The sequence below is a fragment of the Bos javanicus genome, chromosome 13 (genome assembly GCF_032452875.1).
Source record: "Bos javanicus breed banteng chromosome 13, ARS-OSU_banteng_1.0, whole genome shotgun sequence".
Taxonomy (NCBI): Eukaryota; Metazoa; Chordata; class Mammalia; order Artiodactyla; family Bovidae; genus Bos; species Bos javanicus.
Window position 1 is genome coordinate 72,139,814 of NC_083880.1, and position 12,225 is coordinate 72,152,038.

A 12,225-nucleotide genomic window follows, 5' to 3' on the forward strand; every position below is an offset into this window, starting at 1 on the left:
GTCCCGTCTTTTTTCTTTACTGAGAGGATTGGGCTGTTACATGGTGAACTGGTAGGGACCAATAGCCTACAAGCAAGGACTTTATTTATTAAAGGCTGTAGTCCCTCCCGAGCCTCTCTTTTGAGAGGATATTGTTTCCAGTCAGGAAACCAAGTTGGATCTCGGAGGACAATGATGGTTCAGCTTGGTGGGCTCGTCCAGGAATCCCCTGATCCCACACTTGGGGGTTAATTTTGTCTTCCCATAGTTTTTGGTCCCTCTCTATTGAAGGTGTAATGGGTTCTTCAGTAGTAGCCAGGAGCTGTAGAGCTCTAGGGGCTGAAAAACTTCCCATCACAAGGGTGGTCCCCAGTTTAGTGAGTATATCTCTTCCCAATAAGGGGGTAGGACACTCAGGGACCACCAAAAACTGGTGGGAAAATATTTGTCCATCCCAGCAACAAAGAAGTGCTCGGGTGAATCTTTTAGTAGTTGCTTTTCCTGTAGCACCCAAAATGGTACAGGTTTGGGAGGAAAAGACTCCGGAGTAGGAGATCAAGACAGAGTAGGTAGCCCCTGTGTCAACCAATAAATTCTCGGACCTACCTGCCACATCCAATTGCACCCTTGGCTCCAGCCCCGTGATGGTTATCTGTGACAGGTGGGTTGGCTGGAGCGGGCGCTTCAGTCCTCTTGAACCATCGTGAGGGTAGGCTTGGCACTTGACCTTGAGGCTCTTGGGTCCCGAGGGCAGAGTGCTGCCCAATGTCCCAGTTGATGGCATTTGTGGCAAGCCTAGCATTTGTGGCAAGTTCTAGGAGACTTGTCACGTTTGGACACTCTTTGGCCTAATGCCCCGCCTGTCTACAGATCAGGCATCTGTCTTGTGCCTTGTCCTTCAAGGACTCGGGGTTTGCCATAGGGCTTCTCTGGAGGGCGGCCAGCATCTAGGCATGCCTTGTCTGTTTGTTTCTCTCCTTCTCCTGGGCCTTGGCCTCCTCCTCCTGTTCTCTGTTATAAAAGGTATTGGTGGCTGTCTGGACCATCTCATCTAAAGAGGCAGCAGGGTCCTGCTGTTGTAGCTGCTGTAACTTAATTCTGATATCTAATGCACATTGGGACAGGAATTTGTCCTTTAAAATCACCCGTCCCTCATAAGAGTCTAAGTCCAGGTTGGTAAACCTTTGGAGTGCCTCTTTTAGCCTCTCCAGAAAGGCAGTGGGGTTCTCACTGGGCTCCTGAGTTATTGCTGAGACTGGGCAAAGTCCGACAAGTAATAGGCTTCTTTATGTTTCCATGGGTGGACTTCCTTAGGGGTGAAGTCTTTCTAAAGCTTATCCTACCCAGAACTGTTACAACCTGAGAGCCAGGCGTCCCCGGGTCAGGGTGCAGATCCCCAGGCAGACTGAGGTGTGACAGCCTCCTAGAGATCGAATCCCTGGGCAGGTCAAGGCGTGACGGCCTCCCGAGGATTGGGTCCCTGGGCAGGTCAAGGCATGACGACCTCCTGGGACCCCTGGGACTAAAGGATCCCCAAACAGGTTGAGGCGTGACAACCTTTCGAAGACCGATCCCTAGGCAGGTCAAGGTGTGATGACCTCCTGGGACCCCCTGGACTGGAGTTTGGGCGTCCCCAAGATCTCCAGTGTGACCAGTATTGGGTAGGATTAGGGGTTGGATATTATAGAGTATTTCCTTCCCAAGGCCAGCTATTTTCTGGTTGTCTCTCCAGAAGATTGTAGAGGCAACCTTGTGGGTCTGGATGGGGCTCAGAAAAAGAGCATGAAACAGGAGGGAAGGGGCAGAGCACAAACTTTGAAAGAATGACATTAGCACAAGGGAATAATGTAAACCAATTAAAATCAATTGGGTCCAAGATGACAAGTCAAATTCAAGTAAACCGTAATCCCCAATCTATAAGCCAACAGACACACCCAGAGGTGGCAGGACAGCTCCAAGGCACAAGGTCAGAAGAGGGAGGAGTAGGTGGTTCCCCAATGGCTGGGATGATCCTCTCACTCATTAGCATATGAATTCCATCCTCTCACAAAACCTAGCCAGGCCTAATATGGCCCTGGTTCACACCCTGAAGGGTGGCTTCTCTGTGGATCCTAACAAATCTACAATGAATTTTTGCAATGAGACATCAAGAGCCTGAGTTTCGTTAGTTTTGGCCAGGCTTGAGTCCCGGGAGAGAGCTGAAGGACAGGAGGAAAAAGCAGTGGGAAAAACATGCCAAGGAATCCCCTTCATAGCCCACTGGAAGATTTGCTAAATATCTGACCGGTGCTCAGTTTCATTGGTCTGATCTTTGGCACAGAGAAGAGAAAGGACAGAACCCCCACCGGCTTGTGTAACAGCTACTGGGGCTCAGCAGATAGTGCCCTTGGGACATGCTGAGGAGCAGCCTCTCCAGAGTCCCTCAGTTGTGCCCCTGCCGCCTGCCTGTTTGTGGGAGGTTTGAGGAAACAAGAAACGAGAGATTGTAAAGGTCCCTCCAGCCATAGGAGCAAGGACCTCTTTCCTTAACCGGAGGTCTTCTGGAATCTGAGACTGGGCCGCGTGAGCTTTCTGCTGAGTTCATTTTTCGCTGTCCCGGTTTCCAGCACGATGGGCCTTCCCCTGCACTGGGTTTCCTCGCCTTCCACTTCTAGCGTGGGAGCTTCCCTGAGTTGGGCTCCTGCTGTGCTTGGCCTCTTCTGCGCAGAGGTTGTTTCAGCCAGGTTATATCCGAGTCATGGCACCATAGATGTCACGCGAGCATATGTTCCTCGGTTCTTTGTCTCCTCACAACAAAGATTTGGAGCTACGGACATTAAAGCCCTCTGCGCGTCACAGCTCTTGGGTCTTGGACAAACCGTGCTACAGCTCTTAGGCAAATCAGTGTTACAGCTCCATTTTTATTTATAAGATAGCAGGAGAATCCAAGACTCGAAGAGAAGAGAGTGGAGGAGTGCGTGGGGAGGGAGAAAGAGAGAGAGAGAAAGAGAGAGCTCGCACATGCACACGGGAGAGAGAGTCCGAGAGAAAGCGCTTTGGCTCCTCCTTTTATATATTTTTTCCTCCACCTGGGCTTGCCCTATGCAAATTGGGCTTAGCCAGGAGTGCTGTTTGTTCTGCCTGAAGTTTTCACTCTGGTCCTCGGACCTTTCTTTGACCTTCCTTGTCTTTTAGCCACCGCCATTTTGGACTCCTTTTCCCTAGTCTACCTAACAGTTGCCATTGCCTTCTCCCACAAGGTTATCAAAGTGTGAAACGTAAAACTAGAGGCCGTGGCATAATGAGGAAGAGAATTCCATTCTGACTGGGGTCGCCAGGAAGGCTTTAAGAAAGAGGGGCCCTTTGAGCCAGCTGTTGATGATTTCCAAAAACATTTCTTGGTGACCTGAGTCTGCTTGGCCGTCTTCTGGATGCTGCATTTTACGGGGTGAGAGGACTTGAGGAGAGGGTTGGGGGTGCTGGAAGAGAGCCTTCTGCAGGGAGGTCACTATGAGGAAAGGCAGGGTGTGCCCAGGCAAGGAAGCTTATCCTTAGTTGCCGTTTGAACTGCATTTAGCCTTGACTTCTAACAAGTATCATGTTAAGTTTTCTATGTACGTTGTTTTATCACGTAAAATCAGAATGTAGTTCATTCTCCTTGTTGTACACTGTGAGGACACTGAGGCACAGAGAAGTTAAGAGGTTTGCCTAAGGTCACACAGCTAGTTTTCAGTGGGGCCTGAAATTGAATCCAGCCAATCTTAACGCTGAACCCAGGAAGAAATTATCTGGGGATTTGTTAGCATAGATTAGATTGTTTCTCAAAAAGCTAAACTCTCAAAAAGCAAAATAGTCATCCAGTGGTTAAGACTGCTCTTCGACTGCAGAGGGCACGGGTTCAGTCCCTGGTCAGGGAACTAAGATCTCACATGCCATGCGGTGTGACCAAAACTAAAACAAAGAGCAACAACAAAACCCAGCAGCAACGTTCCCAGAGCTGCCCAGGCCTCTCTGGCATCCCTCACCACCTGCAGCTGACAGCCAGTCAGACATTCTGGCTGCACATCTGGCTCTTTACTTGCTTGGTTTTGAGCTCCAGTGTTTGCTCTCTCACTCAGGGCTTCTCTTTGAAGAAAAGTTTGTCACCCTGCTTCACTAGCTGCTTCCAGTCCAAGCGGCCTCTGCAGTTTTGACCTGCTTTTCTCCTCATCGGGGAGGACTGGGCCGTCATAGCCACTCTTGAGTGTTGAGTGAGGGGTTCACTGGAACCGTCTGCGCATTTAGTGTCTGCAGGGCCCGGCGGTGGATGTTTCAGAGGCCTGGACGGCTCTTTTCATTGTTTGTCTTCCCACCACAGCAGAGGGCAGGCGTTCCTGGTTTATGGTTTCTCTGTGGAGCACATACGTATTTTCATTTGCACGTAACAACTTTTGAATGCAGCTCAAAAGTTGCATTATTCAAAAAGAACAGTTTTTTACTCTTTTTGAGTAACAGTTCTATTAGTTGTTAAATATTTATGTCAACTGTAGGTATTGCTCTGAGGTGACTTCATTTGTCCTTCTGGTCTTTGTTTTTTTAAGATTATTCCTTTAAAAAAATTTTTTTAATTGAAGGATGATTGCCTTACAGAATTTTGTGGTTTTCTGTCATACATCAACAAGAATCAGCTGTAGGCACACCCATGTCCCCTCCCTCCTACCTCCCTCCCCATCCCAGCCTTCAGCCTGTCACAGAGCCCCTGTTTGAGTTCCCTGAGTCATACAGCAAACTCCCATTGGCTGTCTATTTTACATATGGTAATATAAATGTCTGTGTTACTCTGTCCATACATTTCCCCTTCTCCCTCCTCTCGTACCACGTCCATAGGTCTGTTCTCTTGTCTGTTTCTCCATTGCTTCCCTGAAAATAAATTCATCAGCTATCTCTTTAGATTCCATATATATGCGTCAGTATATGGATATTTATATGTGCGTCAGTATATGGATATTTATATTTCTCTTTCTGACTTACTTCACTCTATATAATAGGCTCTAGTTTCACCCACCTCATTAGAATGGATACAAATGGATTCCTTTGGTCTTAGTTGTGGCACACAAGATCTTTAGTTGCAGGCCTGTGGGATCTAGTTCAGTCACCAGGATGCAACATGGGCCCTCTGCATGAGGAGCTTGGAGTCTCAGACACTGGACCACCAGGGAAGTCCTGATCATTTTTCTGAATTAGGTTTTGCTTGGTTTTAAGATGAGCTTCTCCACTAATCACACCCGCCACACGCCGCCCCCCGCCCCTGCCCTCCGACCGGTACATGTTGGCTTATTGTAGGAGGAAGATTGGGGCAGGTGGTGAAAGGGAAGACTTAGTGGAACTTGTTTTATTAGTAATACGGGGCTTCAGTCGTCAGCTCTGTCTGGGGACAGAAAACAGAATATCATGGCTAGGATGACCAAAGTGAGGACTGGTAGCAGGGTTCTTTGTGTGTGGATAGTAGGACTTTTATCTTAGAACTGCCTTTCATTTTGCCTTCTGGGTAGACTGAGTCATAGGGCTTCTGATTAGCAGGGATCTGAGTTCTAATCTTGCCTCCGAGGCTTTTTAATCTTGTTACCTTGGGAAGCTACTTCTTCTCTGTACCTGTTTCCTCTTCCTATGAGATTATACCCACTGCCCAGGATTGTTTTGAGGATTCAGTGAAATCAGTGCCTGCTCGAGAATCCTTATTTCTCTTCTCTCCATGGGGTCTTCTGCTCACTGCTAGGAAAGAGGCTCCCTGAACACCTGGGACTAGTAGAGGAGGTGACAGCAGTAAGCTCAGCCACGCTCCTTTCTGTAGTCACAGATCGGTGTGCTTTCTGCAAGCACCCGTGCGGAGAAACAGGCATGACCTTCGTCCCCACTTGTTGGTGTTTGCTTGTTTAGATGAATTTTGAAAGGCTACACACAAGCATACAGTTTCAGTTGGTTTATTTTAATTTGCCTCGTTTCCAGAGGAGGTCAGCCAGTTGGCAGCCTGTACATGATGCAAAAGGTCAACTGAATGTTCGAGAGAAGGGAGGGAAAGGGGAAGTGCAGTAAAAAAAAATGATCTCTGGGGAAAGGTCAGCATGCGACTCCATAAACCCCTTCCTACTGCTCTCCTTGCACTGCAGCCTCGCTGGCTGCCCTGCCGTTCTCTGAAAATGTCTCGCCCCCTTCCCCGTTCTCCTTACTGACCTCTGCCCGGGACGGCGCTGAGGGTGGCCGCACGCCCTGGCCCTGCCTTCACTCGGGGCGGCTGGGACCAGCGGCACTCCCACCCCTGCCCTGTCTCTGTCCCTCTCCTGATCTGCTTTTCTTCCTAATGCTTATTAATCCCCAGCATCATAGCTTTTGTTTATTGGGTGTCTCTCTTCTGCTACAGTGTCAGTCCCATGAGGGTGTGCCTTGGTCTCTTTTTTTTCCCCTGCTGCTGGACTCCTGGCGGATAAAACTGTCTGGCACACAGTAGGTGTTCAGTAAATGGAGTGAACGAACGCGCAGAAGTGCATATCCTGCGGCTCTGTTGAGACTTCCCGTTAGATTCCTGTCTCTTAATGATGAAAACAAATAAGGAAACAATGAGTTGTAGAATTCACAGTGTCCGATGGGTAAAAATTAGAAGCCTGTTCAGGAGAAGCCTGATAGGAAAGTTGACAGATAGGAAAGTTGACAGAACTTTCCCTCTCAATGCTCAATAAAGTTGCACTGTCTACTACAATAGAGATGTCTGAAAGGCTCATTCCATTGCGTGTAACAGCACATTTTGTGTGATTTTAATTTTTTTTGCCAAGATGCTACGCTGCCTGATTCTGTGGAGAAGAGCATCGTGTGATCAATTAGACGTGCTTTGCCTTGGTGTCTCATCCTGATTCCCACGTTTTTATCTTCTTCTCTACACAGGGCTTATGAACAGCTCAACGTGAAACATGAACCTCTCCAGCTCATCCAGCCTCAGTTTGAGACACCGCTGCCAGCCCTTCAGCCAGCAGTGAGTTGGTGTGGGTGGAGCATCTGGCTGCAGAGCCTCGACGTCTTGCCCTTCCCTTGCTAGCTGGCCTCATGTGGAACAGGCCTCCTCGTGGGGTCACGTGTCTCTGGCTCTAAATATGCACAGAGACCAAGCCTGTTAGTATTCTGCAGGGACTTCCATTTGATGTGGTCCTCAACTGAGGAATCAAGGGCGTGATTCTGTTTAATAGCCTCTCTGGCTATTAAACATTTCCCATCCTGTTGGGTTAGAGGGCATATGTGAAAATTCCTGGGTGAAGAGGAGGAAGAGCTTTGTGCTAGAAAGCTTTGAGCTTTCCAGGCAGCAGGCACTGAGATTCACAGCACAGTTCTCATAGCCCAGGGGCCAACCATGTGTCTATAGGTTATAAACATTCCAGTTCAACATGAGCTCCACTTACCTTTGGGGAACTGTCTTATGCTGGACTTTTCCCTGGTGGTTTAGTGGCTAAGACGCCACGCTCCCAAGGCAGGGGGCCCAGGTTTGATCCCTGGTCAGGGAACTAGATCTCACAGGCTGCAAATAAAATCCCACAACTAACACCCAGTGCAGCTAAATAAATAAATAAATGAATATTTTAAAAATTTGTCTTATCCTCCTACCTTCTGGAATGTTCCAAGGCCGTTAACTGGCTACAGCTTGGTAGCTTGAAAATCGGCCATGGTGGAGGTGTTTATAGAACAGAAAATGACAAATGCTACAGATCAGGCCTCTTGTTTTAAATGATAGCTCAGCATTTAGCAGCACACTACTGGTTCACACCTGTGATTTCTGGCTCTAAGTTCAGCACTTTCTATATTAATCTACATCCGTTCCCCCAATTTCTGTCACGGTCAGATGAGAAAGTCAAAAGGTCAACACAAATAAAAGCCTGAGAAGCGCCAAGCTTTGTGTCTTTGAACAAGTTAATGGGCGCTGGGACCCCAGCTTGGTCAGTTCGGTGGTGCGGTTGGAGCTGGCTCTGCTGGGTTGCTTCCAGTGGGTCGCCATCGTGCTTCCTATGGCCTCACGGGCGGAGGGGCGACAGGCGCTGGGCGTCTCATCCTCTTGTTTTCCTCCTGTCTCCTTCCTGTCAGTTATGGCTCTGGATACGCTCTTTCATAAAAGACCTCATTGCCTTTTAGGTTTTCCCTCCTAGTTTCAGGGAATTACCACCTCCTCCGCTGGAGCTATTTGACTTAGATGAGACGTTCTCCTCTGAGAAGGCCCGGCTTGCTCAGATTACCAATAAGTGTGAGTTTGGTCAAAATTTTTTTTTCTTTTCTGAGTTTTACTAAATTGTGAATTTCTGAGATTTGCCATGAGAGAAAGTTTACAGTTTGTTTAGGGAGAAGAAAATAGGAATGGGAGTATTTAAAATGACAGTTTTGTTTATTTCATGTAAATGATGTTGACTGTAAGAGCTCAGCTTTAATTCCTGCGCGTCTTTATCTCTGACCTGTTGAGTGACCCCAGGATGAATCCTGACCTTGGCTACCGCATAGCAAATCTAGGCCAGTGGTCATAGGAGCACTTGAATAAGAAGATTTGGTTAGGGCCAATTACAGAGGCTTCAGATTGGAAGGGGTCCTGGAGAGTCCAGTGCGCCCACCCTGACCCATGCGTGAGAAAAGGCCCCGGGCTACACAGCTGCTCGGTGAGTGGTGCTCCCGACTCTCAGCCCTGGGCTCCTCCTGACGTGCCCTGCCTCCAGCACAGCACGTGGGCCTGCACACGTGTGCTCAGAGACATAAAAGTAACCGTCCATTTTGAGGCAGTGACCCCACTCCTGGGAATCTAACCTAGGGAGACAAATGAAGGTATACAGATGAGACTACTACATTATTTATTTAATAAATAAAATACAGTTGGGAATAGCCTTAGTGTTCAGTCATAGGGGAATGGTAGTAAACTGTGCCATATTCAGTCAGTGGGATAAAACATACTCATTATAAAAGAGCTTTACAAAGCCCGGGGGGTGACACTGAGTGAATTGGAGATTCCTAAATGAAGAAAGCAAAATATAAAACTGTACTTGTGGTAGGATCTCAACTATGCAAACATCTATATATGCTCAGAGACCAGAAAGGAGTATGCAAAAATGAACATAGTTAAATGTCAGACATTGCATTTCTGTTCCATTCCAGATATTGTGGCAGGTGCTGGGCAATCAGATATTAGTAAGACCCAGTAAGTACCCTGTAGGAATAACAGACCTGTGAAGGATTAGATGCTTTGACCCAGCATTTCTGATTCTAGCAGTCTATCTTCCAGAATTTCTTGTAGAAATGCAAAAAAAAAAAAAAAAAAAAAGGTACAGCTATAGAGCTATTAACTGTATCATTCAGAAAATTGACAACAGTCTAACAGCCTATCAAGAGGAAGACTGGTTAAAAAAATATGAAACAAACTGTTGAAAGATGAGCATAGGCTTTGACATGGAATATCCATGTTACACCATTAAATGATAAAGACAACTTAGAGAACTATTGTAGTCTGATCCTTACACATGGAGGGATTTTTTTTACACATGTAGATATGCAGGCATACATAGCATTATTTATCCTAGATAATATTGGTGAGGGTTAGAGTGAGATATCATTTATACCATAGCTTTAAAAATGCAAGTCAGAGGGGAAAAAGAAAAGAAGTTACAGTCTAGTATAACAAGGGCAGTAATGACTGTCCATTCTTGATATACAGCCAGAAATCGTTTCAGAGAATTATGAGTGATTTTTTCTTTCATTCCTTTTCTATAACATTGCTATAATAAATGCTCTTTAAAATACCCATATGTCCTTCTCATAATGGTCCCTGTGGCATTCAGAGGATGGTAATTTCATTTCCTGCTGGCTGCTCCTCCTCTTTGTAATGTAGGAATGCCAGATCTGGGAATAGTGAGCCAGAACCAGTGCAGCTTTATTCTGTCTAGGAGTGTCACACTTCTGGCCTACTAATTTACAAAAACAGCACATCAGAGATCTCTACAGTCTATCACTGTTTGAGTCCTTTGGTCACATTACCCAAGGGAGAGGTGAGTGATCTTGAGAGATGTAGGAACCCTACAGGGATACCCAGACCACAATAAGTCTGTACTTGGGGCAGGGCAGAATCAAGGATGAATCTAACCACTGCAACTGTGCTCAGGTACTGAAGAAGACCTGGAATTCTATGTCAGGAAGTGTGGTGACATCCTTGGAGTCACCAATAAACTCCCAAAGGACCGGCAAGATGCCAAACATATCCTTGAGCACATCTTCTTCCAAGTGGTGGAGTTCAAGAAGTTGAACCAGGTACAGAGCCCAGAAGGCCCACTCAAGTGGTCAAGTGGGGATATCATCCACAAACTAGACTTCCCATGGTCTGTACCATTCATTCATTCTGTCGGTATTTCACTGTCTACTAGGTGGACACACAGGTGACGGTCCCTGCGCTTATGGGATGTGTATTCTAGCTGGAGGAGACTGACAGTAGATCGACAACACAGTATCTTAAGTATTAAACCACACGGGATGCCAGGAGATGAAACGTGGTATAAACCAGAGCAGGCTCAGAGGGGTCAGTGTACTGAACGTGGCAAGATTCAGGGGTGGTCAGGGTGGGCCACACACACTGCAGAGCTGGCTTGGGAGCCAGGACTTGAAGGTGTCCAGGGGCTGGCCATGGAGATAGCTGGGAGATGAGTGTCCCGGGCAGAGAGAAGACCTGTGCAGAGTCCCTAAGGCGGGACTCTGCTTGGCTCGTTTGAGGAACAGCAGTGATGCCTGTGTGGCAGACGAGAACTTAGCCAAGGACAGAGCAGCAGGATGTGAGGACAGAAACCATCTTGCCCTGGACTAAGGACTTAACATTTATTATGCCAGGCCTTCATCTTATCTGTCCCTGGACAGGATTTCTAAAATTAAATGCCCAACCACTGCTGGTAAATGGATATTCATTTATATACTACTGACTGGAGAATAAGCTGGTTCCATTTTTATGGACATATTTTTTAGGATATTCAGAAGCCTTGAAATACATGGATACCTCTGACCCAGCAATTTTAACCCTCAGAATTTGTCTTAATAATACAATCCTGGGACTTCGCTGGCAGTTCAGTGGTTAAGACTCCACACTTCCACTGCAGGGGGCACAGGTTCAATCCCTGGTCGGGGAACTAACATCCCAAGTACCACACCACACAGCCAAAAAATAAAAAAATAATACAATTCTGAATATATGTAGATTTACCAGTCAGAACGCTCAGCGAAGCATTGTTTTCATAGAAGAAAACCATCAGTAGGGAACTAGTTAAGTACCTAGGGTGCATGCATAAGATTAAGAATGTTTCGAAGGATGTTCAAGCACTTGGGAAGACATTCATGATACAGCAGTGGGATGGGGGGAGAGGGCTATAAAACAGTAGAAGAGAGTCTGTTTTTCACACACACACAGATTCTAGATGCTGAATAGAAAGACTGATCAGGATCTGAGCCACTGCTGGTGTGCACTGGCACTGCTGGGTATTCATACTGCAGGCCTCAGGTGTGCTAGCATGGTGCTAGACGTCAGGGTTATGGCAGTGAATGCAGTCCTTGCTGTCTGAGCTCCATGCAGTGGGCAAGGCAGGAATATATGGGCATTTACAGTGCTCTTCAGATAAGTGCCAGGAAGGCACCTCAGAGGCAAGGTGTTGAAAACCTGCTCAGCACTGACATGTGGGGCAGGGGAGAGGCAAGCAAATTCCCAGCAGTACTTAGGCTGGTGGCAAGGCAGGGTCAGGCCCCCAGGGCCAAGGTAAGAAGTCTGGTGTGGTGTTTCCATCAGTACCTTCAACTGTATTTGCTCCCCACTCATGGTGGGTAGTGGGTTGTGGTCAGAGCTCTATCTGGTCATGAAAGCTTGATCCCTGGCCTGGATGTAGCCTTAAAGCCAGAGATTACCCGTGTCCCAATCAGAACCGCTCATCAAAGAGTTCACATTTTAGGTTTTGAACTGAAATACTAACATTCTGTCTTATTCCCTCCTCCAGGAACATGACATTGACACACGGCATTCCAGAACAGCTTCTGAGGACCAAGCCTCTTGAAGCATTTTCTGCCTCCCGATTCTTTGTAAACTTTTTGAATTATCCCTGTTTTTTATGAAAACTGTCTATACAGTCCTTCCTCTCTGACCTGTGGGAAGATCTGTGCATCTTCTGTAGTTCCCAGAGAGGGACAACATTTCTTATGTAAGATATGTTCCATTTTTTAAATTAAATGTTTGAGTCTGTACTTTGATAA

At 46.9% G+C, this 12,225-nt stretch overlaps 1 protein-coding gene across 6 annotated transcripts in view; it reads left to right on the forward strand.

Annotated features, from left to right (window-relative positions):
- IFT52 (intraflagellar transport 52) overlaps positions 1 to 12,225 on the forward strand; it is a 38,184-nt gene extending 25,959 nt beyond the window's left edge. For 5 of the 6 annotated variants that reach the window (XM_061437638.1, XM_061437636.1, XM_061437637.1 and 2 more), the window contains 4 exons: positions 6,874 to 6,961; positions 8,107 to 8,215; positions 10,109 to 10,254; positions 11,973 to 12,225. In XM_061437638.1, the coding sequence (XP_061293622.1) occupies positions 6,874 to 6,961; positions 8,107 to 8,215; positions 10,109 to 10,254; positions 11,973 to 12,029 (400 nt within the window). In that variant the 3' untranslated portion in view covers positions 12,030 to 12,225. Of the gene's footprint in view, positions 1 to 6,873; positions 6,962 to 8,106; positions 8,216 to 10,108; positions 10,255 to 11,972 lie in introns of those variants that run through there. The other variant, XM_061437639.1, reaches the window with a different exon arrangement.